The sequence below is a fragment of the Lepidochelys olivacea genome (assembly GCF_965140295.1).
Source record: "Lepidochelys olivacea isolate rLepOli2 genome assembly, chromosome: 6".
Taxonomy (NCBI): Eukaryota; Metazoa; Chordata; order Testudines; family Cheloniidae; genus Lepidochelys; species Lepidochelys olivacea.
In genome coordinates this window covers 118,908,295-118,934,950 of record NC_140416.1, presented here as the reverse complement: position 1 = coordinate 118,934,950, position 26,656 = coordinate 118,908,295, and the positions used below count along the sequence as shown (strand labels likewise).

At 38.2% G+C, this 26,656-nt stretch overlaps 1 protein-coding gene across 1 annotated transcript in view; it reads right to left on the bottom strand.

Annotated features, from left to right (window-relative positions):
- Window positions 1-853: 853 nt before the first annotated feature.
- The window catches only part of EXOC5 (exocyst complex component 5), a 46,580-nt gene continuing 20,777 nt past the window's right edge, over window positions 854-26,656 (bottom strand). The window contains exons 5-18 of the mRNA XM_084630813.1: window positions 20,555-20,619; window positions 20,123-20,151; window positions 19,863-19,972; window positions 19,551-19,595; window positions 19,289-19,429; window positions 17,478-17,560; window positions 16,043-16,252; window positions 13,483-13,630; window positions 10,948-11,056; window positions 9,313-9,433; window positions 8,639-8,725; window positions 5,668-5,776; window positions 4,834-5,049; window positions 854-2,915 (exon numbers count right to left, since the gene is read on the bottom strand). Of these exons, the coding sequence (XP_084486939.1) occupies window positions 2,727-2,915; window positions 4,834-5,049; window positions 5,668-5,776; window positions 8,639-8,725; window positions 9,313-9,433; window positions 10,948-11,056; window positions 13,483-13,630; window positions 16,043-16,252; window positions 17,478-17,560; window positions 19,289-19,429; window positions 19,551-19,595; window positions 19,863-19,972; window positions 20,123-20,151; window positions 20,555-20,619 (1,662 nt within the window). The 3' untranslated portion in view covers window positions 854-2,726. The remainder of the gene's footprint in view (window positions 2,916-4,833; window positions 5,050-5,667; window positions 5,777-8,638; window positions 8,726-9,312; window positions 9,434-10,947; window positions 11,057-13,482; window positions 13,631-16,042; window positions 16,253-17,477; window positions 17,561-19,288; window positions 19,430-19,550; window positions 19,596-19,862; window positions 19,973-20,122; window positions 20,152-20,554; window positions 20,620-26,656) is intronic.

The following is a 26,656-nucleotide window of genomic DNA, read 5'->3' as shown; positions in this document are numbered from 1 at the left end:
TCTGCCACTTCCTCCATTTGGCTGATTTTTATTTTTTCTTTTATATTTGTTGAGTTATGTTGTTGAGAAGAGCCTTTTTTCTGCCCTCTGTACTTATGCAAATACAATAGCAAGTCATGTTAATAAATTATAGGACTTGTAAAAACAGCTTATTTTCTAACCTACAATAATTCACTGCAAAAACTGTTTTAACCAATTGGAGACAGCATAATTACACACACATACACATACCTCCTCTTAAACATTCACTTGGCTGCCAGCTTGTTAAAAGCCAATGTTCCAAGAGTGAACGTTAGAAAAGTAGTACTTTTAACTCATTACATGAACATAAAAAAGCATATTTGTATTTTTGATAGTACTGTTATTATATTCAGAAACTCCTGGAAATATTTTCCTAAATTACATGCTATAAAAGCTATAAACTCCGAAATGTATAAAAATTATAGCTCCCCCATCCCAACCCAAAATTTATTTTTAAAGTAAACTTCATGGTAATAACAGTCTCTTATATAAAAGGTTTGTGTTATGTTTTTTATTTTGTTGTTTAAAATTGGGAAGGGAAGGCCCACACTATCAATAAATTTGATCGGTAAAATTACTTTTATTGATTTTTTTAATAAAAGGGATTTATAAAATTGCATATAAAGATAAGAATATGGAAATGGAATGGAATGAAAAAGGCATGTGGAGGGAATATCTTTTATTGAGTGTTTACATGTCTAAGTATTCACCTATTTTTACCTCATCATTATTTTAATAGACATAATAGAGCATATTGCACAGAACTTATGCATGGAAAACACCACAGTTAAAGTAAAGTACATTTTATATAATTTTAAAATATAACTCAAAACAAGAAATTTACAACATAAGACATTTTGAAGCACTTCTGTAATTTGTAGTCTTAAAATGATGCCTAGTGGTTTTGTTTAATGTTCTGAAGTGTATACAAATTGACACTTTTTGTGCAAAGATTTTATATTGGTTAGTAAAACCACAGTCCTAAAATTGTTGGCTTTAAGTTACAGAGATAACAGAGAGGTATAATTTGAATTCACATCAGAGCTTTCTAAAAATGGCAACAGTACAAGCATGTGCCTCCTCAGGTATCCAGAACTCTTTGTGATTCTGCCATGGCCAAGGAATAGAGCTATACATTTGGACAAAGCTGCCACAGTTTCCCAGGATGCTTTGGAGGAAAACCTGGCATACTTTATTTCTCTTGTTTACCAAGTATAATACTCTGCTCAATATAAAATAAAGGGGAAAAATCAATATTGACTGAGCCTTAGAAGTTTAAAAAATTTGGCAGAGAATAGCTGTAATTGAGAGACAAAGTAGATTTTAGGAAAACCTACTCTGAAGAAGGGAGAGAAAGTTCTGCAGAAAATATGCGAGGCCTGCAGAGTAGAACTAAGAGTGCTACAGATGATCCGCACAGTGATGATGAGTGGAACTTAGGACATTGAAACAGTGCAGTTCATACCTGGTTTCCACAGCTCTCTGGCTCTAAAACGTCTCCACTTACTACAGAATTTTCAACGGTTAGAAAATATTACCCCAAATATTTCATCATCCCCATTACTTCACTTTAGCTACTGTACCCAACATGGATCTATCTCAGAGGCACCTTGAGTAAGTTCCTATTGTTTAAACACACATACAATAATAGTTAACTCCAGCACTAAAATTATATCAGGGGGAAGAGAAGTTTCTGCACCTTCAACTATTTTATGTTGCTCAGGTATTGAAGGTCATGTCCTAAAGTTAAACTAAGTTTCAGCTTTGGATTTTGGCTAGATTTAATACAAATTCTTCCCATCTACAGATGAATGTGTGGGCTGTACCTCATCCCTTCACTTCTGTTACAATCTCAATTTCTTTATGTACAGAAGGAAAAACAGAAACAAGTTTCTATTATTGTAAACTGACAACAAGCATCTTCACCTCACAGTAATGAAATCTAAAACAAGGCAGTTGCATTCATTTAGGAACATATTTAAAATTAAAAGTGCCATTGATCAGACAGATAATAAACAGAGTGCCGTGAGTTCATACGAAGTTGATACATTCCAGTGGGCTCCAACAACAACAACCCCGCTCCAATTTAGCTTAGCTTAAAGTTCTATACAATGAATAAATTACATCTTTCTTGGGATAGTGTTTCTGTTACTCCTACATCTCAGAGAAATTCAAAGCTAATTAATTAAAGTAAGAAATTGTACAGCATGGGATAACATTTTGAAAGAATGAAATGATTTAGAAACACCAATCAGCAAAGATAATTTGATTATGATTAGCTGTGCGGAAGTTTAAGTCGTTAAAACTGATTAATTTTTTTACACAGTTTTATTCTATGTAATCCATTACCTACTCTATGCTCTGTAGTTAAAGTCTAACAAATGGTATCAGATAATTCAAGACTGAGGACTAAAATACTTTCGGTTTATCACTTGCCTTCCTTCACCAACATTCTTCCAATGGAAAATTAGTGGCAAGTAGTTTTGCAGAAATTCATATCTGGGGGAACTGTAGTTTAAGGAATCCGAATTAAGGATTATATCTGCTCACATTCTTCAAATAAATTCTGGTTTAAATATGGCTGCTGTTTTGTTCTGAACAGTCACTGTCCCACAGAAATTACAACTGCTGTTTAATAAGAAATTATTCCCTGTGCTTTCTAACACCCCCGGCCTGAACACAGTACAACGTGTTTGTGTGCACTCTCAGCTGAAGTGGCGAGCAAGGCGAGCAGATCTATAATCAGCTCGCAGCTGAACAAAGGAGTGAAGGATGTTCTTGTCCAGATTAGCAAGTTGCTCTCCAGAGCAGACCTGCTTTAAGTTATCTGGTGCTACAACCAAAAGATTGCAGAGCGCATGGAGGGTGTCAAAAAGCTGTAACACCAATGGAATCTGTTTGAAAGAGAAAAAAAACAGTAAAAATCCTCAAAGTGTAAGTCTTATAATGAAATAGCTGCTGCAAAGTTCATCTAGAATGTCAGTGCTATTTTCCACACAGGAGACTCATTTGTGTGTTCCGTAAAAAACAGACTAAAGCAATTTTTAAAAGCCAGATTTAATTTTTTAAAATGTATATGAATTTGAGTACTTTTGTTTTAGATGTGAGATGTGACCATTCAGAGAATGTTTGAAAATTGTTCAAAAAACCCCAAAACAAAACAAAAAAACCTGTAACAAACCACCACTACCCCTCACCAGTATTATAGTTACACTACTTATGACTGAGGTGGCATTTTTATAATACCCAGTTACATGCAATTATAGCTTTATGGAAGACGCTACATGCTTATTTCTCATTTTTGGTAAAGTTCAGTTTTATTTTTGTTATCCCACCATGAAAAAATAGTTTGCACAAAGAATTTTTCATATTTTTTGTGTGCTCTAAAATGACATGACCTTGATTTATTACAGCTTCAAAATTGTCATGAACTTAACTTTCATTAAGGACAAGTGCTTCTGCTATTTGAAGGAGCTTGGTTTGGAAATAAAAATGAGTCAGCTTCATAACGCTTTAAAAGCATATAACAAAATGAATTATATGGAGATGGCTGGGAGCTTCTGTTCGGTCTCATAAACACAAGAATTAGCGGGTGTTCAGTTAAATTAAATATGGCATATTCAAATCCAGGAGGAGGAAGTACTTTCATACAACATGTAAGTAAACTGAGGAACTAATTGCCACAGGAAGTTGTGGCCAAAAAGTTAGCACAATTCAAATACGGATGGGACATTTAGGATAAAAAGAATATCCAGAGTTATAATAGTTGACAGTAATAAATTTTGCAAGAGACTAATTCTCAGATGTTTGTAGTCTTAAATCTCTAACTAAAAGGAATTAGGAGGACACCTAATATGCGGGGCTGATTATATTACATCTGTCTAATGCAGGGTTTCTTGCACCTGCCTCTGAAGCTTCTGGTACTGGCTACTGTTGAAGACAGAATACTGGACTAGATGGACCACAGGTCTTACCTTGTCTGGTAGCGCGCACATTCCTAACTTATTTCAATATGCAATCCTACATACACATGAAAACACTCAGTGTATTTTTGAATTACATTGAAAATAATGCATGTTGGTGTGTAGCAGGCATTTGCTACTCCCTGTTGAAATACCCACAACGACCTTGACCTGCTCCACCTTAAGGTGTCTAACAAAAAAAGCAGCCAGTCTGAACCAACAAGAACTGTCTAGAGGCCATTCAAGGTCAGCTGCTTGCAGCACCAATAAGGATTAGTTCTCCAGCAGCTAGAAGGGCTGGAAGCAGGCAGAAGCCAATCAAGGCCCAGCAGGCAAGATAAAATGGGCTGACTGCTTCTTCCAAGGGCCAGTTCTGGTTGGCTGGGACAGGGAGGAAGATTTCTCCTGCTTTAACCCAAAAGGCCTGGCCTGGTCAGGGACCTAACTCTGACTACACCATTTGGTTAAGCCAGCAAAGGACTTATGTTTTGGAATTTTAAATCCCAGGTGGCTATTATGATTTATAAAATCAGGGCAAGCTTGCTTTGTGAGATGCTCAACTGACTCAGGTAAGCTCATGACACAAGGCAAGTGAATTTAGGAGACAGATATGAAGACTATTCAGAAAAGACGGTCTTGCTGGCATAATTTATTAAATGATTAAAGCTGCTGCCATGGTACAAGGGCAATCTAAAGTCTAAAATGTATGGTAGGTTGTGAATAGAAGGCAAAAGATGTGAAATGTGGCTATATGAAGGATGACATTTTTCAACAAAAATATTGTTTCACTATCCAGGCATTTGATATATGCCTCTATAACACCATATATATTAAGTATGCATACACTAACCTTAAAGTCTTTGGCACACTTCCTGTATTCAGCCACATCACAAATTGCTAACATGCCTCCCATGCAACTGTAGGAATATTGCTGTAGATGTTCATAAATAAGTCGATGAAAACGAACTCCAAGCTCCATCAAAACTGTGTCCACATTCTTACCATCCATAGACTTTCTAATCTTTTCCACTTGCTTTCTGACATAGCCACATACTTTGACACAGGCCTATAAAAGGATTGCTTGTAAGTTAACTGATTAGAGAGAAGTTTCCCCTCTTAAAAAACATTTGGAAAGCAGAGTCTCAGATTAATCACAAGCAACGTATAGAGCACTGGCTCACACATAATGGTCTGTGGATCAGCAGCTGACCACTTGCTGCTGGCATTCCTCATTTTTCAGGAGAAAAATTGCATTGAAAGACATCCATAAATACATTAATATGCCCTAATATTACTTTTCTGTGTAAGAAATTGTTGCCATTATCACTGGGAAGACCTGCAAATGGGAAGGCAGATCCATAACAAACTCTCTATTAAGTTTTGGTCCATGTTAATTTAGGTGGTATTTTGGGGAAGGGGGAAGTTTGTGTTTGTACAGCACCTAGTCCAGTCTGACTGGGGCTGTTTGACACTATGATTATACAACAAAACTGAGAATACTCCCACCAAGTTTAGGATCCACATTGTGAAGGCGTTTGAGAATCCTTGGCATAGAGTGAAACAAGCCTGAATGTTAACCAGATGTATGTGTAATTGGGCGTACACTATCAAAATGCCAATACTGGTCAAATTATCTTCAAAATGCTACTGTTTATTACTGACAAATCTCTATTTGTTTACTCACATTAGTATATTGAATCAAAACACTGTTTTCATCTTCTGGTTTAAAATCTGTCTTCTTTTGTTCTGCAGCCAAGATGTGCTTCATCTGTCCAATCATACAATTCAATGTCCTTTAAAAGTTAAAATATAAGACGTGTGTTTTAAAATAAAAGTTTTCATTTACTTGGTTTTAACATTTAAAAATTCTGAAGTTATCCCACATAAAATATAAGCAATTAGTGCACAGTGAAGTAGAAATCCCCCATGATCCACCACTTCTACAAATTCATGAACATTAAATGAGTTTCACCATTTAATAAAAAAAAGACGTTCACGGTAAAATGAACTGCAAAGACCAAAAATATTTTTGAAGCTGCTGTGCAATACAATTTTACTACACAAGACAAGTCTGGTTTTCTGAAGGTGGTAGGTGCATGAGAGACAGATAGAGAAGCCTTTGAGAAGTCTCTGCTCCAAAGTTCTCTTTATCCTGGAGTGCAATACAGTATGTGCTGATTTTAAAAGGAGACACATTAATTGAAATATAACCCATTTAAAGCCAGTTCTTCAGAATAGCCAGGCACTCTTCTTTGCTGGGGAAACCAGAAAGACTCTGAAGTGGACTTTCTAGACCTAGTTCAGTAACTTTATAAATAATAATACACGGTTCAAGCGAAACAGCATCACAGAACACTTGCAACAAGAAAGAATCTTTCCATTCACCAGTGCTGGTCACTTGTCTTGAAATATCCAGTGCAATTTTATTTGCATCACATTTCTTCTCTTCCCCCTAGCAGTTATCCTTCCTGAACATTATCTAAAAGTCAGAAATGTTTATTTTACAGTGAATCCCAAAGCTGATCCAGGCAGTGCTTGAAGAGCAAGCAGCTGCAACACATGGAGCTCATTCTCCCAAGTGACTCTCCCTGGAACACTCATTTTTGCAGAACAGATTCTCTCACTGTTTTCTAGGGACTGTAATCAGCAAAAATGAAGCTACATAGCTTGGCCTATGAAAGCTCCACACAATTTGAGGGAGGGGAAAATATACCTAATCCCAAAACAAGGAATCAAATTAATTATTTTCCATGCCTATGAAACTCAGACTCCCATTCTGGCTGTACTTCACTTTACAACCTTGCCCCAGTCAATAACAGAAATCAGAGTCACATCCCCCTGCTCTTCCAATTCCCATTTTTAATATACATGAATGTAAGGCAATCTATTATGGATATGTAGAACAGCAATGCTAGTTCATTATGATGGCCCAGGGACTAAAATCATTTCAGCTAATCATTACAGGGGAAGAAACATCATTGTGAATACTCTTCAAGGGTCTGCTATCAGACATTGTCAGATTCTGGATAACATTGAAACCAACAGTGCCTGGGAATCTACCTTTATTTGTTACCAGACAGTGCCCAAGTCCAGCGTGATCTATTCTTGGGGCTCTTTCTGGTATTTTGGTGCTCATGTAGACAAAATGGTGTGCAAGTAACCACATTTTTATATAAGTGATTTGTCTCAAAATTGGTCTCTCTTTTACAGAACCACCACAAACATGTAGTTGTCTGCAACACATAGGGGCTTGTGAAAATCCCATCCTAGGTGACTTGGGAACACAGTGCCATTGACTTCCAACTGGACTTGTGCTCCTCCATCACTTTGGCACTTTTGAAAATCCCCCCACAGTCTTTAGAGATTATTTATTGTACACAGAACTTAATCATTTACTACGACACTGAGGGCTCAGGCAAACCTGTCTAGGTTTGAACCCGTGGCTCCAGAGAGTCTAAGTATTTCAGACGATGTTTAAACCATTAAGGCATTTCCAGCAGCAGAGGCTAAAATCTCCATTGTTATCCGTGTACTTTCTCCCATTTTTCCTTTCCTTCCATCGCCATAGCAAATATTTTTACCAAACCACCCCTCAATTCCTTTGCAATTTACATACTTTGAGACTCTTGCTCACCATGCAGAAGGTAACAGAGCTAGGATACAAGGATCAATGCTTGTTTTCTCTTCTACAGTTCTGTTATTTTCCCTTTGAGATGGAGTGGACACCTAATAAGTAATGCTTATATGGCACTTTTCAAGGCATCACAGACATTAATTTTCAATTCCCCTGGGGGTGTATTATTTATATCATGAAGGGGAAACTGAGGCATGGATCTTAAGTGACTGGTCAAAGCTCAAACAACAAATCATTTGGCGATATGGGAATAATACAAATCTCCTTGGTACAAGTAAACATATAGATACTCTGTAAGTAGAGTACTTACGTTGTGGCTCTGCTCCCTAACATTAAGCATTACCTCTTTCTTGTCTTTTTCAACTGCAAAATGACAATAATACTTGCATTTATAGTGCTTTTTCCATCCATAAAAATCACACCATTTTATATAGGAGGTAACTGATGGACAGAGATTAAATGAATCACTCTGTCTCAGAGCAAGTCAATGTCAAACCCAGAATACACTCAATTCTCTTGACTCCCAAGATATACATTACACCACGGTCCAACTCAAGCAAGCCACTTAATCTCTTTCAGTCTGTCACACATACTGCTCTTTAAATACTTTAACATTTCAAGTTTCAACATTCTGTATGTGAGCTTTTCCCCCGCAGCCCAAAACAGGAAGTGTTTTGGGTTTTTTTTTGTTTGTTTGTTTGTTTTTTAGAGAGACGGAGGAAAATTGTGAATTATCTCATTCCCTCAACACAAAAGTGGATGAAGGATTTTGCTTACTCTTCCCAAAAGAATTAGTCTCAGGTCAAAAATCAAGCATGGAAAAATTTCAGCCTCCCAAAATTAGTTTTTTCTTGACAAAAGTTCAGTGTGATCATTGATTTTCTGTCTGGATTTCAAAGAAAATAAATTCTGTGGTTCTAAATGATTACTTCCCAGCAGGAAAAACATGCTAAGGCAAAACTTTTATGTTAAAAATGGTAAGTAGAGCAGTGATTGATGGGAAGTTTAAAACTTCACTTGCCTATCAATGCCCACGTCCAGTTTCATCTCCATTTGTTCTATTATATCCTTTTTCTTCTGAAGGCATTCAGATAACTTAGGAGAAGAGCTATAAAATAGTAGGGAAAAAATCATAACATAGTCAAACATAATGCAAATCAAATCCATTTGCTTTGGTTGCTAGCGAGAACAGGAGTACTTCAGGATTCCCCACCCATCCTCTCCCAGAAAGTCCCAGACTGGATGCAGTTCTGTCTTTGTAATCAAGGACTGATGGATGGAGCTACTTCAAAAGCCAGAGACCCCACAACTGTATTTGCTGACCCAGAGGTGGGCGACACTCTTCTGTAGTTCAGAGGGAGTTGCCCCTGGACTGAGCACTCTGCTTCCATTTTGCTGCCAGTCCCCAGTGGACCAAAGAGTGAGCCAAGACTGCTGTGCATGCCAACACACTGCACATCAGCATAATAGACTAAAAGATTCATCTTCCAAATTTACTGATTACAAGTCAGATTTAAACAAACACTGTACTTTCCACAACTTCCATCATCAATAACTTGAAATTATTCTTAATCCAAATTTTTTTAATAAAAATATTGAACTGTATTAATAGTAACACAAATGAAATTCATAATTTCTAGCAATGATGACCATACATATTCACAGAAGAAATGCAAAATAGAACACCTGACATACCTGATTAATGGCATCAGATGATCATTAAACTGCTTGTCAAACAAGTGGAAAATAGTATTGGCCTGGTGTACAACATCCAGGAAATAAAGGTTTGCACTTTTAGAGTCAGGAGAAGGAATGCCTAAAGTGAAAACATTTATTTAGGATCATAAAAAAAGAAAATGCATGTAATCTGTATCACTATCCTAAGGATAAGGGTAAATTTTTCAAAAGTACTTAAGTGAAAATCAATGGGATGTAGGCTCCTAAGAACTTTGAAAATGGGAGTTAAGCATCTAAGAGCACGTCTACACTAGAAACATAAGTTGACCTATGTTAGGGTGACGTGCAAACACTGCAGTGGTGCATGTCCTCACCATGAGCGCTTCCACCGACTTAAGAGGGGCAGTGTGGAGGACTGAGAGCCTGGGCTTTAAGTTCTACATGTTGTTCCCCCTGGGGGCCGGACTGCGCCTCTGGCTCTCAGTTCCCTGCCGCTGGGAAGCACCAGGGCTCCCTGTGGGGAGCCAGGTGGGCGCAAGGAACCTGGGCAGCAGCTGGACTGGGAGCCAGAGGGCAGCCAGGCTCTGAGTGGGACATGTGCAGCCCAGCTGGGACTGAGGAGCCTGGGAACAGCTGGGCTCTAGCTGGAGCCCCTCCACCCACCCCAACTTTCTTGTCAATTTCATGGCTCCATGCTGGAATGACAGCCAACAGCCGAGTCAAGTAATGCAGTGTCTACACAGATACTGAGTCAACCGTCAACCTAATTATACCAACATAAACTCTACGCCTCTTGCGGAGGTAGAGTTATGATGTTGGTGTAATAGGGCACTTATATCGGTGGGAGCAAGGCTGTAGTGTGTACACTGACATAATTAAGGCAGCTTATGCTGCCTTATGTTGACCTAATTCTGTAATGTAGACCAAGCCTAAGTCAAGAGATTTTTTCATAATTATCCTAAAAGCCTATATACAATATTCCTTGTATGCAGATAGGGTAACTTCAATGGACTCCCGCTAATATTAACAGGAATTCTGCCCATCAATGAAAGGCAGCAAATTGTACTAAAGACTTATAACTATGTAACCATATCTATCATATGAAACAGGAAAAAAAAACCTTACTTTGATAAGTTTCCCTAAAATATTAAAATATACACACACAAAAGAGGTTTTTTTAAAAAAGTAAATACAATGAGAAAAGTCTTTCTATATAAGAAATGTTCCTCTATACAACATATACATGTAAAAACACAAACACACTAAATAAACATACTATATAAAAACCTTATTCTCTTTTTATGGAGAAGGTAAAAGAAGTAGGAAGGGAATGATCATACTCAGATTCTTATGATGCAGGAAATAAAGCCTCCAGATATTTCTGAATAATCACTGTCTTTCAATCTGTACTGATTTCCCATATGTAAGGTATGCTTCAGAAGCTTATACTTTGGCTTCCAAATAAATGAGATAAATTAATTCCCTTAATCAACACACCTTGCATAACACTAACTTGCACAGATCTCAAGCCCAATCACTGAAGAGTATGAAGTGCTCTGAATGCATTGACCAATGAAATTAGAAACATTAATATATGCTATTTTATAATGAAATACCACACATTTAAGAAAACAAAGACAGAATTATGCTTACCAGCAAGTCCAGTTTCCAAGGCATAATCAATGTGCTCAATACACAAAAACTCCACAAGCATAGAAAAAATTCTGAATGCATTCTTCGGTAAATCAGAATGATCAGAGAGCTTTAAAAAGAACAACAAATATTTTGATACTTTGTGTTAGAACTTGGTGTCTACACTTGGAAGTTTATTTGAATTAGAGTACAATGTGAATTTAAAGCATACAAGGTATTTCAGAATAACTCCATATGTGGACACACTTATTCCAGAACAACAACGTGACCACACACAGAGCTGTTCCCAAATAACTTCATGTGTAGACAATCCTATGTACACGCTTTTTAAAAATATATAAATAGTGATCGAAGACTTAGAATTACATAGCACTTTCAAAATAATAAAACAGATCCTCAGACATTATAGTTCCATTGAAGTCAATAAAGTTTTTACATTGGCTGAGGATCTGCCCCTATATATCAATATATAATATAGGACTATAGACATTCATCACATGTTGAAATTTTCATACATACATTTGAGTAGGCAGGTATGCTCAGATTTTTAGAGCTGCATGTTTGAATAACTGATACACACTTATTATGACCATATGCAGTGTCAGGGTAACAGTGCACATCTAACTCGTCTTTTGCATGGTCAGTTACCAAGCGCACAAATACAATTCCAGTAACTGCATGGTGTGAGTACATTTTTATATGCACATAATTTTAAAATCTCATCCTAGATATAAATCTGATGCTCTGCCTTTTCTTTTTCATAAAACAAGCAAGCAAGCAACACTATTTGGGCTTTTAGAACTTAAAAAAGGTGGCTCTTAAAGTTGTCTGAACATCAACTGGACTTTGGTCCTTTGTAGTTAAAAATATCTGCAAAAGTAAGATACCACCTCTTCCTGCAGCCCCTATGGACCTGGAATGGTGAACCGCGGCCTGTGGGAGCTGCGATCGGCTGAATCTGCGGACGCTGCAGGTAAACAAACCCTCCCAGCAGCTTTCCCTGAGGGGCCGCGTGCCAAAAGTTGCCGACCCCTGCTATAGACCTTTGCAGCACAGGAGACCTGGACCGCTGGCATTTGGAGTTAAACGTATGCTTAGTTTAGGTGTACAAAAAAAACAAAAATAAAAACGACACATTCTTAATTCTTCAAATGCATTCCTTTGAAGTTACTAATTTTGAATATTCTTTACCTTTAGAAGTTTTTATTTTATGTCTCCCTGATAAATTGTGCTTTAAAGTTTCTAGTTTCATCTGTTTTAGTTATGAAAGTGCAACATTCATTCATGCATGCAGAAATACCTGAATGTATTTTACTCTAACTTTACAAACAAATCAGTCTTGGGCTGAGACCAAACTTGAAAAATTTCATCCGAAAAGGAATTTGTTTGGGGGGGGGGAAAAATTATGCACAACTGAAAAGGAAGGTTAGAACAGAAGTTAGAACAGAGCTATAACTACAGCAGTTTTTACCAATGACCACTATAATGATAAAATGACTAATTTGTCTATGCATCATGCTGTCCCTTTGACATTCTCAATGTTATCTGGCTGTTATCTGAATATTAACCAGGGTTGTATCTATTTCTGCTATAATCATGGTTACACTGTATCCTCTCAATATCTAATATATTAAAAGCTATTTAACACACAGACGGTTCAGCAAAATATTTTAAGTTCCATTTTGTTAATTTTAAGGATAATTCTTATAAATAGATGTGTGTATTTACAAAAAATGGTTTTGGCTTCTCTTTAAGTTAAATTTTGTAATTAAACTTTAAATAAGTTAAAGTTTGTAATTAAATCTAAGGTTTTTATTAAACCTTTAAAGCACTACACCCACACAGCCAATAAGCCACAGAAAAACCTATGATTTATATCAATAGTAAAAATTCTATTTTGTATTAGGCACAAACATTTGAAAACAGTAAAGGATTAAAAGAAGGTGAACAATGCAACAGTAAAGATTATTCCCCTCAGTCTCTCAACGGTAGTATTAATTAATAATGGAAGATTGATACATGTGACAGTTGAATGTTTGGAGGGAAATTATCTACTATTTTATTTTATCTAAATTAATTTTATTTTTGTCACAGAGTTTAAAACAAGAAGTTACATTTGTACAACATATCAAAGCTGTTATACTAAATGCTAATCAATTCTAAGGACTGATTTAGAAACAAAAACAACATTAACAGCTATTTTTATTCCAATTGGTTATAAATAGTGTTTTTAAAACAAATGGTCAGAAGTTTCCTGTAACTCACTTTTGTTAAAAAACAAGAAGTCTATAAACAATGTCTGGCGTTACCTTACCATGACCCTGATTTTAAAAAGGTAATTAATTTAATTAAATAAGACCCAAGTCCTTGCCTCTGCACAAAGTCCCCTCACCACCTATTAGACTTCATCTAATGGTAAAACAAGATGTGATCTTTGCATTGAGGGTGTAAACAGTTGCTTCTTCTAGCTCAATTTTGGTTTTGTGTGCCATTCAAATTATATCTATTTATAGCAGTCACAGAAAGCAGACTTACTCTATGACATCTCTCAAAAGCTTGCTTGGTTTCTTGCAAAAGGTTAACCACCACCTCTTGGGAGAGAAAGGTTTCTCCATGGGTATCAATACTTGGGCCCAATGGCAAGTTTGTACGTTGTCTTATTCTCTCTTTGAGATCTTGAATACTAGAATACAATACACCAGAGGGAAATCTCACTGAGTGGAAATTTTAAATGTTCAAGTTTAACAATACATTGGGAATATTATAGTAGTTAACATGGTAAACAGAAGCATAAAATATAACTTAATAGGTGCACATCTCTATTTTGAGTAAAAACAAATAAATAAAACCTTGCGAAGCGGTCAAGAAAAACTTACCAGAGCTGACAAAAACCTATTGACTTTACCAAACACGTTAGTATGCACAACCCACTCCTCAAATCCCACCACCACGACCACACCCACACTACTCTGCTATGCCCCTCCACACCCTAGGGACTAGATACTCCCCACTGCATGACACAAGTAATTCCCAGTGAGTTCAATGGTGTATATTTATATCCTGTTGTGGGAGTTTAGAGCCTCCCCCCACCCCGAGACTCACACTTAACACACACCTCTAAGACACTCACAACTCCCATTGGACTCTCTTTCCACACTAGTTTTTCTGTCTCTTATACACCCCAATGCACCTGACAATCATACCACTCCAACATTCACTCAATAAGCAGCCCTGGCTCAGTCTCACATGCCCAGACTCCCCTCCATGCACACTCCCCCCAATTCTACCAGCACTCCAGTCATCTCAGTCTGTTTGTTTTCTCCCCTGCAACATCAGATCTCTTCCTGCCACGTCATTATTTTTCTCTTCCTTCCCTTCCCCCAAATCAGTTTTCTTCTGTGACCCACCAAATCCAGTAAACCTCAACAGCAGCTCTTCAAAGATGCGGAAGCCTCAGCCTCTGTCCCCCAGCTAAGTTTCAAGCACCCTCCTGATGGCAGGCACCTCACCCCTCCTCCTAGCTGCTCCACTTGCTGTGCCACGGTAGAGCCCTGCGCGGATACAAAATTTGTATCCGCAGCCGATCGACAGTCTGTAAACATGGTCCGTGAATACAAAGGGGATGTCCGCAGATTTGCGGGGCTCTAGTCATAGGGATGTGTTATTTGAGAGCTGAGCTTAAGAGGACTGAAGTCATCGTTGGTCACCAGCGGGTGGCACTTTTGGTCATACAGACCACTTTGGAGATAAAATCCCTGCACACTGAGCCCTGAAGACAGGACTTGCGACCAGGAGGGGACACTTCCTGGGCACAGACTGGTAGCAGCCACAGGGTCGTCCATGATTAACCTGGCTACACCAGATCAGTAATAACCCTGTGGAGCTTTTAGATGCCTGAAATAAAGCCGTATAATGTGGCTATGCGCATTCGGTGCTACAGACCCTCACCATCTAAGCGTGTGGTTGTTGCTGAGGAGGAGAACCAAGAGTTCAGCTCTAGCCCTCTCTGCTGCTGGATTCTTTGAAGCATTTTATGGAACTTACTCTCTTCTCCTCCCTTTCTTATGTCTCAGCATGAAACTGCCAGAGCTGGGCAGAAGAATACAGGGCAAAACAGCAGGGCGACTCCAACTCCTGCTCCAGTCAGCAGGGATAAAAGAGGGAACAGACATGACCCAGGGGAGCGGGGAATTACAACTGCTGGTCTTCAATCCCCTTCCCTCTATGCACTCAGGAGAGAGGGAGGCTGAAGGATCCAGCAGGGCCTATTGGAGCTCTCCTTCAGACCAACAGTGTAACTACAGCAGCTGCATGGCAACTTAAATATTAGGTACATTCAGTTTGTTTTTGGAGCCATGAGGGCTAACAACTACAGAGAAAACTTAGATCATGCAATTGGTCATACTCTCCCACAAAAGCTTTGTATTTGCCCCAGATGAGTGGGATTTTACAAGACTGTCTTAAAACATACACATTAAAAAATTCTGATTCCTTCATAAACAAAAGGAAAGAATGCATAACTGCTAACACACTTTCAGCTGTGCACAGAGTCTACATTTCAAAGATCCCACTTTGAGTCTGTCCAATTTGATCACCTAGGCTCAAATGTAAGGCTTCTTCACTATATATTTTGCAAAAAAATTCCGAAGCACCAGAAAAACTACTCCTATTCAACTTTTAGTGGTCAACTGTTGCACAGGTGGTAGTGTGATGCCAAGTTATTTCAGGGTGTGTCAGTCTTTAGCCTTATTACAGTAATAAGGCTCACACTAAGCCTGAGAAAGATATTAGATAAAAGTATTATATTTGGTGCAGAAAGGTCTGCTAGACACTAAGGCTTAAGTTTCAACTTACTTGATGAAGACATTAAGTTTAATTTCATGTGACTATATAATGGATTTATCTAGCATTTCCTTTGTATCCAGAGGAGCAAACCTTTTAGTATACGGTAATATAATGTGACAACACAAGTAATACAGAAAATAACGATTGTTTTGGAAGCCAGCTTTTATGCAGATGATCAATGTACAGTTTAAGTGATGTTCACTGTATTTTTGCCCTTTATTATATTTTCCCTCTTTAAAAAGAAACTCACCCTCCAGTGCCAATGGACCTCTTCTGGTGGTTTTTAGAATCATAATAGCGTTGCAGAATCATAGCGCTCCTACTTTTCAAATAACCAATTTCCACCTCAATGTAATTCTCCAAGTAGGAAATGAAAATGGATTTGATAAGCTTAGACAAGAAAGTCTGCTTATCAGTACCCAAGTTAAACTCCATCAATTTGCTTGAAAGATTAGTAGTTCTTTATGCAAAGGAAACAGAAAAAAAATGTTGCATTTGTATGAATTACAGTATTACATGTTTGCAACGCACCCAGCACAATGGGATCCCAATCCTGACTGGGATATCTGAGCCTTACCAAATTTAAATGACAAAAAACTCTGTATAATTTATGCACATATGTACTGCTATAAGAAAATGGCAGGCTGTGATTTTGTTGTGGAAACTGCATCTTTCAACACTCACCACAACTTGGCCCAGCCACCCCTCTCCATCATGACATGGTGGGAGTGATGGGGGACGTGGAGGAGGACAACAGTGGGGCCTGGGACCCGTGTGGATGAGGGCTGCACAATCCTGGGGGCTCGTCCCGCTTGCTGCCTCCCCCTGCACCAAGTGCTCCCACCTGCACTCAGCCTCACTAGCACTGGTGCTGCCAAGTTTTGCTTCTGCCCAGTGAAGTGGGCTGGGTCTGCTGACCAGTCGTATCTCCTGCGTGACCTCAAGGATTTTGCCTTCCTCAGCTGCCAGAATGCATTGGGGGACAGACTTGGGGAGGACCCAGTGAGTGGCGCCAGGCAGGAGCTTATGCTTCCCACAGGGTGCAGGGCTGGGAGGGGGAGGCCCAGCAGTGCCAACCACCCACAGTGTCTCTAGGGTTTCTGAGTTATGGCCAGCTCTAGGGTGCAAGGGCTTGGGCCCCCCTACCCCACCCTGGGGATTGGAGGAACAGGGGGGTTCTCCAGACCCTTGTGGAGGGTAAAGGGCCCTGCTTCCAACTCAACACCTAGTCAGTTACAAAGCAAGAGTTTAGGTCCTGTAACCCCAGCCACATACACACCTGCACCCCAAACCACAACTTCCACAAATTGTGGCCACAACTTTTGGACCCGCCAAAAGTCACAACTTTCTTACAGCTTTATACATATGGGAGAAGTGCAGTCAAATTGTCAATTACACTTTTCATATTACAAGAGTAGGGTGTTTATATACTTTGCTAAATAATAATGTCAGTCTCTGATTCCTTAAAAATCTAGACACTTTCTTTAAAAGTACAACAGCTGTTTTTGAAAAGGTCACACAATTTAAAAAGGAAAACTGTCAAGGCAGATGGGCAGCAAAATAGTTGTCCAATTTTTAGAGGAAGTTGGAATTTTCGTCCTTTCTTCCCACCTCTTAACAAGAAATGAACCTTTCACAAGATGCTACTGACACAACAAAATGTTGATAATCAAATTTATAGCTACCTTGTATACAGCTCATAAAGATTCTTAAGATACTGTTCTGCATCTGACTTCCTGTGTTCTTCTAAATGATCCTTTACATTACTCTATAAAATGGAGGCATAATCTCAGTTAATAGAATAAGAAAAATCAACATTTCATATTATCTACAATAAATAAGGCTCCATGTTTGTCATGGAGGTCACGGAAGCCATGGATTCTGTAACTTTCTGTGACCTCCGTGACTTCTGCAGCAGTCTGGTCAGGCTGGCCAAGGAGCTCAGGCAGCCCTTAGGTCAGGTGCACCAACTGCTGCTGGGGAAGTCTCGGGCTCTCCCCATTTTCCCAGGAGTTTGGGGGCGGGGAGGAGTCAGGGCTTGGTATTGGGATGTGGGGTATTGCTTACCTGGAGTGGGGGGCTCCCCAATCCTCAGCTCCCCTAGCTCCACATGCTACCTCTGCTGGCAACCAGGCACCGCCCCCACTAGCCATGGTTCCCAGGAAATGGGAGCTGCAGAACTGGGGCTTGGGGCAGAGCGGAAGCAGCAAGTGGAGCTAGGGTTGCCTCTTCCCAGGAGCTGGATAGAGAGCCTGTCCCAGCCTCACCAACCCTGCACCCCCCCCCTCCCCGAGCACCCGTGGCGCCCTCTTCCTTCTCCCCCTCCACCCCCCCCACCCAAGTTTTAGACAGGGGTATTTTTAGTAGAAGTCATGGACAGGTCATGGACAGTGATTTTTTGTTTACTGCCAGTGACCTGTCCCTGACTTTTACTAAAAATACCCCTGACTAAAACTTAGCCTTAACAATAAACCCTCAAGAATGTACTGCATCTTATATAACATAGTCATAAATATTTACTTTTTATCTCAATTTACAGATATCTTACATTTAATTCCAGGGTTTTAGTTCAACGTGTTTAGTTTAAGAAAACTAGTTTGGAAGTGCAAGACATCTGCTGTTTGAAATATCTTTGAACTGCTTATGCACAAGACCCAAGAAATAAGTGCCAAAGCATCTGATTTTCTAAGCAAAAAGACTGGAAGTGTACATGCATTCTTAGCACACAGACAGAGTAAATGAACAACTGATGAACAAGTGAATAATTTAGATCCACTTACATGCTCGTAAGTGAACAGATCACTCCTCCTTCAAGGAAAGCCCAAGAATTAAATCTAAGGAACCTTCAATTTTATGAGTAGGTTCTGCCAATACTGTTCTAGATAGGAAGAACAAGATCTTCCACACCTACAGGGAAGTGACTTTACACACGTGAGTAGTCATGCTGACTTTACTCACATGTATAAATATTTGCAGAATGAGGGACTGTCATTTTCAGCTACAGCAGGTTTTCATACATTAGCTATAGGACCCTATTCCTTGGCATAAATTATTCTGGCATATTCGATGCTAGCCTCACACTGGAAATCTGATTCCAAGAGTGAAAGGATTAAAGACATTTACTAAACATAAATGTTTCTTCTCCACAAATTTTGGATGTTGGGTCTGCAGAGATAGACTAAGTACGTGCATGACATTACCAGAATCATTAGTCAATATATCTATTTTTCCAGTTTATGTCTGCATATATTTGTATTTTATATATTCTTGATTACATTGTGCTTACAGTACACAAACAGCTACTTTAATATTCTTAATTGATAGTTTAAGTTGTAATTTTTAAAAAAGAGCAATCAAAATGTGATTTTTCCATGATTAAGGTTACTCAAAATATTACAAACAATATAGATTCTTTGGGATTTTGTTACAAGAAGTACTTAAGGAATTGTCTTACTCATTCTTAACAACAAACTTTAATATGCCATATTTAAAATACCTGAAGTTTGACTTCAAATATATTTTGAATAAGTTTGGCCAATACAGTCTCTGGACTACTAAAGATATCTCCAACTTGTTTGTTCACTCGCTGACAGAGGATGGCTGTATCTTCAAATATATCATTCCTCAAGTAAGGTCCCTAGAGATTAAAGGCACATTACAGTGTAATATTTCCAAACCAATAGATATCAACAATAGTAAAATGCATGCACAAATAATTGACCCTAAAATAAAGGTACATCTGGTTTTAAAAACGTTACCTCTTGACATTGTTTTATGTATACATCAACACAGTGGGAATAGCCCTATGGGATGGAAAAAACAACCCAGAATTAAAACATGTTGTTTTCTATGCTTACAGTATTGTGAAATATCATTACACAAAGACAATTAAATAAAGAAAATGTAGCAATTATGGAAAACGGTCTGCTTAGTTTTAACAGAAAATTTATCAAAAGGATGAACTTTCTCAGACCCGTTTTCTTCAGAAGTCTAGATCAGCTTCATTACTGTATTCTGGTACAGGTACCTAATGCATCATGTGCTTTTAGAGTTAAAAACTCAGTCTTTACCTTGAAGTGAAGTAAAACAGCTGCTACTTCTCGCATTCTGGAAATTTCCCCCCTTCTCTGTGCATTGGTAAACTCCTGAATCAATTGCAACTCTAAATCATGGTACTTACCTGAAAAGAAAAAATATTCATCAGGCTTTGCAAGGAAGTTTTTGACAAAAAAACGAAGACAGCTGAATGTTATCAATAAAAGCAGATTAAAGAACTAAGCAACGCAAGTTAAGATTGAGCAAAACTGGTTGAATGGGAGAGGAAACTTACTTGCTATTTTTGATTTTACTTCAGAAAACCTGTTAAATCAAAAACATACTATTAATCAAAACCCACATCAAAAAAAAATTCAAACGAGTATTAACATGTTAATTGAACACTTTTGCTGTCAATTGTAGTTAAGGGTTTAACAACATATGGAGCAGGAAGACAATGATGTTTCAAGCTTTATCTGTAAGAAATCCATAAGAAATTAGTATAGAATTTACAAGGAAATAAGTACACTCAAATTAGGTTGTTTTCAGCAAAATTTATCAAGTACTTTGAGGTGTATGTTCAAAGGTGATCCTAAATACACTCATCATGTCAAAAACTATTTTAAAAAATCAGCTGAGGCCAGGCACCACGAAAAAAACCCTGAAGTTACACAATAAAGTTATAACTCTTCCAATGATTATTTAAAATGTTTGAATTGGATTTTACCTGTCAAAAGGTAATTCCTGTGCAATCAGATGCAACTTCTGAATAATATCAGCTGCCTCTTTAATCTGTTGGGGGAGGGAAGTCACAAGTTTACTAAAAAAAACAACCCTAAAAGTTATGGCCGTAGGACTTCTCTTTTTCTTCACAATTTCCCCCCTCCCCTCTTTTTAAAGTTGCTTGGTATCCACATGGAAAGTAATACCTGCTTCAGAACTCTCAGCATGTTTTTATTACGTCAGATCAATCTTCATGTCCCTACTAGTCGCTCATACAATTTCATGTAAACACAAGCCTCTTTTTGTTATAGGGTCACAATAAAGCATCTTAAATCTCTAAAAACCGCTAGCTTACGTGTCTAGTGCTACTGCAACGTTACAGTGTGCAAGGGATCAGAATTCAAGATTGAGCTCAATCTCCCACTTCTGAACTAGAAAGGTCAGAGCAATGCTGTGATGTTCTGCTAAACCCCAGGGTAAAGTGGCTTGTGACCGTTCCAGCCAGGTCAGAAGCAGCACTAATAAGTCCCAAGTAAAGCTGCACCCTGACTTTTTTCAACTAGAAAGGGCAATCATGACATGATGCCTGGAGGATTACAGTAGAGCATGGCGAGAGTTTCTAAGATCATGCTAGGGGAGGGGAATGGGGAAGATATCACATACAAATTATTTCCTCTGAGGCAGAGGCTATGTTTCAGATGAAAGGGAGTTTAATCCTGGGGCTATAAAATAACATCTTATAACAAACACCCTTGTCAATATTTAGTTACAAAAATATCCCAAGTGCAGTTAAAGCAGTTTGCAAACTCCTATTTGCCCATAGACAGGAAAACTTTTGATTGGTGACTAAGATAATTTGTCTTTTCACTGTCAGTCATGATAAAGGGTGGCTGAACAGATTTTAGTGACAGCTTTGGCAGGTTAAGTTAAAATTATGAAAATACAAATCACAGCTTTTGCAATTTTAAACATTACAGCTGGATGTTACTGAAGCCCTTTAAAAGCTGAAGTTTGTGGATAGCCCCAAACAAAATGCCTCCATGATGGTTTTGGAAGCTCTATTCTTGCAGCCCTGGGAACTGGAGGGCACCTTGAGGGTGGGGGGTGTAAAGAAAATCCTAGCCACTGTGTTAAAACTGGGGCTGTCAAGTGATTAAAAAAAGTAATCGCAATTACTCTTTTTAATCGTGCTGTTAAACAATAATAGAATACCATTTATTTAAATATTTTTGGATGCTTTCTACATTTTCAAATATATTGATTTCAATTACAGAATGCACTGTGCTCACTTTATATTTATTTTTCGTTACAAATATTTGCACTGTAAAAAACAAAAGAAATAGTATTTTTCAGTACATCTAATACAAAGTACTGTAGTGCAATCTCTTTATCATGAAAGTTCAACTTACAAATGTAGAATTATGTACAAAAGAAACCTGAATTCAAAAATAAAACAAGGTAAAACTTTAGAGCCTACAAGTCCAATCAGTCCTACTTCTTGTTCAGCCAATTGCTCAGACAAACAAGTTTGTTTACATTTGCAGGAGATAATACTGCCTACTTCTTGTTCACAATGTCACCTGAAAGTGAGAACAGGCATTTGCATGGCACTGTTGTAGCTGGTGTTGCAAGATAGTTACGTGCCGGATGCACTAAAGATTCATATGTCCCTTCATTCTTCAACCACCATTCCAGAGGACATGCATCCATGCTGATGATGAGTTTATAATGATCCAAAGCAGTGCAGACCGACGCATGTTCATTTTCATCATCTGAGTCAGATGCCACCAGCAGAAGGTTGATTTCTTTTTTAGTGGCTTGGGTTCTGTAGTTTCCACATCAGAGTGTTGCTCTTAAGACTTCTGAAAGCATGCTCCAACCTCGTCCCTCTCAGATTTTGGAAGGCACTTCAGATTCTTAAACCTTGGGTCGAGAGCTGTAGCTATCTTTAGAAATTTCACATTGGCATCTTCTTTGCATTTTGTCAAATTTGCAGTGAAAATATTCTTAAAATGAACAACATGTGCTGGGTCATCCTCCAAGACTGCTATAACATGAAATATATGGCAGGATGCAGGTAAAACAGAGCAGGAGACATACAATTTTCCCCCAAGGAGTTCAGTCACAAATTTAATTAATGCATTTTTTTTAAACGAGTGTCATCAAAATGGAAGCATGTCCTCTAGAATGATGGCTGAAGCATGAAGAGGCATATGAATCTTTAGTGCACCTGGCTCAAATATCTTGCAATGCCAGCTACAACAGTGCCATGTGAACACCTGTTCTCACTTTCAGGTGACATTGTAAGTAAGAAGAGGGCAGCATTATCTCCCATAAATATAAACAAACTTGTTTGTCTTAGTGATTGGCTTAACAAGTAGGAGAACTGAGTTTACTTGTAGGCTCTAAAGAAGATGGTATGATGGGATAACATGATTTTGGCAATTAATTGATCTTTAAATATTCATGGTAAATAGGCTCAATGGCCTGTGATGGGATGTTAGATGGGGTGGGATCTGTGTTCCTATAGAGAATTCTTTGCTTGATAGCTGCTTTCTACTCCCTGAAAGGGGGTTCTAAAGAGGATGGATCTAGACTGTTCTCAGTGGTAGCTGATGACAAACAAGGAGTAATGGTCTCAAGTTGCAGTGGGGGAGGTTTAGGTTGGATATTAGGAAAAACTTTTTCACTAGGAGGGTGGTGAAACACTGGAATGCGTTGCCTAGGGAGGTGGTGGAATCTCCTTCCTTAGATATTTTTAAGGTCAGGCTTGACAAAGCCCTGGCTGGGATGATTTAGTTGGGGATTGGTCCTGCTTTGAGCAGGGGGTTGGACTAGATGACCTCCTGAGGTCCCTTCCAACCCTGATATTCTATGATTTGCTGGGTATCTGGCTGGTGAATCTTGCCCATATGCTCAGGGTTCAGCTGATCGCCATATTTGGGATCAGGAAGGAATTTTCCTCCAGGGCAGATTGGAAGAGGCCCTGGGGGTTTTTTGCCTCTCTCTGTAGCATAGGGCATGGGTCACTTGCTGGAGGATTCTCTACACCTTGAAGTCTTTAAACCATGATTTGAGGATTTCAATAGTTTAGACATAGGTGAGAGGTTTATCGCAGGAATGGGTGGGTAAGATTCTGTGGCCTGCATTGTCCAGGAGGTCAGACTAGGTGATCATAATGATCCTTTCTGACCTTAATATCTATGAATCTAACAAAAAAACCTACATTTATAAGTTGCACTTTCATGATAAAGAGATGGCACTACAGTACTTGTATGAGGTGAACTGAAAAATACTATTTATTTTATCATTTTTACAGTGCAAATATTTGTAATAAAAAATATGAAGTGAGCACCGTACAGTTTTTATTCTGTGTTGTAACTGAAATAGATATATTTGAAAATGTAGAAAAACATCCAGAAATATTTAATAAATTTCAATTGGCATTTTATTGTTTAACAGTGCGATTAATCACGATTAATTTTTTTGTAGTTAATTGCGAGTTAACTGTGATTAACTGACAGCCCTAGTTAAAACCACCAACAAAACAATGATGCTAGATTTGACAGGATTAAGGAGATATGATCATCATGTGGTCTCCCTGCCAGTTCTGTTCTTGTGAGCTGGGAGAGGGCTCGTAGGCACTACAATCATACAAATATTTTTATTTTTGCACAATTAACCAACTTCTTAAGCGAAGGTCCAGAATTCAATAACACCTGTGTACAATACAGCCATAACAAATCAATTTTCCATGGCTTCTACTTCAATCCACATATTTAGTTTTTAATTAAATCAGACCTCAATGAACTGTGTTAAATCTAAATAAATACAGATGCTATAAAAAAAAAAGTTAAAGACTAGAAGTACCTAAAGAATTTAGAAAAATATGGACTGAGATAAACAGGAGGAAGTTTTAATAAATAATTCAAGGTAATATATTTTAATCCATGTAAAGGACAAAACAGCAAAATGCTGATTACAGAGCAGTAATGCAGAGAAGGATTTGAAGATGATAGCAAACACATTAAACATGAGCACATGGTGCAATGATGTCGCATAAAGAGCAAACACTAATCTGGGTATATCTGATAAAACTAAGAAGGTGATTATTTTATCCATCTTTAGAAAAGTGACATCTGGAGCACTTTGCTCACTTATAGGCTTCTCATTACAGAAAGAGGATTGGTTAACCATTCCCTCGAAAGCAGGGCAACAGAAGTGATGAGGAACAGAAGATATGCCTTCATAAAGAGGCTGAAGAAATTGGATACATACAGTTTGGGGAAGAGACTGCAAAGCAGAGATACAATATTACAGAAATAAAAATGTGGGAGAATTATGCAGAGTAGTTAAAAAGTGGCAAGATTGAAAGAACAATCCAAACGTAGAAAAGAGAAAAAAATCCAACTTCAGGAAAGAATTTGGAAGCATGAGGTCAATAAGGCAATAAGGTTTACTTATTTACAGGGAAATCACCAAGGCACAATCATTAAGTGTCCAAGAAAGAAATTATTTTAACTGTGGTAAAAATGTTAGAGTAAACCCTGCACTTATGTGGGGATAATGCAAGGGCAACCCAGGAGGTGCCATTAGCAGTGATACGTACAAAGACATTTGGCCTCTAAGATCATATAACAGACAAAACTATTGATATTTTATTTTTAGAGCGCACACAGAATTGGACTTAAATTGTTGTGGGTACAGGGTGATGGTAAAGCATATATCTAAGCCAGTTCTCCCTTATTCCTATAAACATTATCTCTATTTATGATTTGAATTAGGAAGTAATGTTAAAGTTACAGAGCACAATCAATATGCAAGCACCAGACTTACATGGTATCTACATAGGATTACTTGTACCTAGAAAACCTAGTTTTTACTCCCAGCTCTGCCACAGGCTTCCTTTGTGGCCTAAAACAAATAGTTTGGCCTCTGCCTCATTTCTCTCCTTCACACCCACATCTGTAAGATGTGGATCCTACTTCACCAGGTGGTGTTAAAATTAATTCATGTTCGTCAAATCCTTTCTCCACCTTAAAAATCTATTCAAATATTTTGGGATCTTCCAGTGGAAAGTGCTACGGAACTTCTAATTATAAACGGCATGAAAATACTAGCTACTTAACAATGACACTTACTGTAGTAGGCTGAAAAGTAACTATTCTAACCTGCGCTGTTCTATTTAAATCCCATGTTACTACATGGGATTTTATATGGGGGAGAATGGTAAGCACCTTTTTAAAAAAATGTATGCAAGTTTTATTTGTGTCTAGCTTAGAAAGTTACAACATTTTGACAAATAACTTTTATATACAGATCTGGAAAAGGTTTTGCCTGCTTGTGATGCTTTTTATTTATTTATTTATTTAAACTTTAAACCACTTCTCATTTTTCTTGAAAGACAGGAGCACTTTTTCACACAATCTCACTGATTAATGCTGAGTACCAACCACCAATTACTGTATACCCACAATGATTCAAACAACACTGTGCAACTGGCTGCTACGGAGTATGGACATATGAAATGGTTAGTTTTTAATTTCCTTATGATATGTTTTCAGCTAAGCAGTAAGGGGATGACTATTAACACTGAGCTATGACTCACATCTCTCCTACACGATGTATTTCAAGTAGAGCCAGCCATCCTTAACATTTTTGCCAGGCCTGCAAAATTAATTTTTGCCATCCCAAATGTAGCAACTCCTATCCACCATGCACACCATGCACAGTAATTTGGGTTAGTGTGATGATTCTTTGGGATACATCTCAAATGTAACATTCATTTTACATACTGCATGGAGTTCTCTCTGTATACTGTTTCCTGCAGCAGCTGGGCTCCACTTCTGCAGTTTGTTCCTTTCAGTCCCACTGGTCAGTTTATACTGATTTATGCTTTCACAGTGATCTTTGTAAGGAAGGACAACTAGAAACTTTCTTCTTTTCAGTTCTTTTAAGAAGTAACTCAGCTTTCATGCCTAATTCGCCCAAATCTTGGTGAGGGGAGAGAACACACCACCATATGCTGTACGTAGCCCAAAAGGACACTCCAATTACAAGTATCCACAGCCAGTAAACTGGCCCAGCACAACAAAATCTCAGAAGT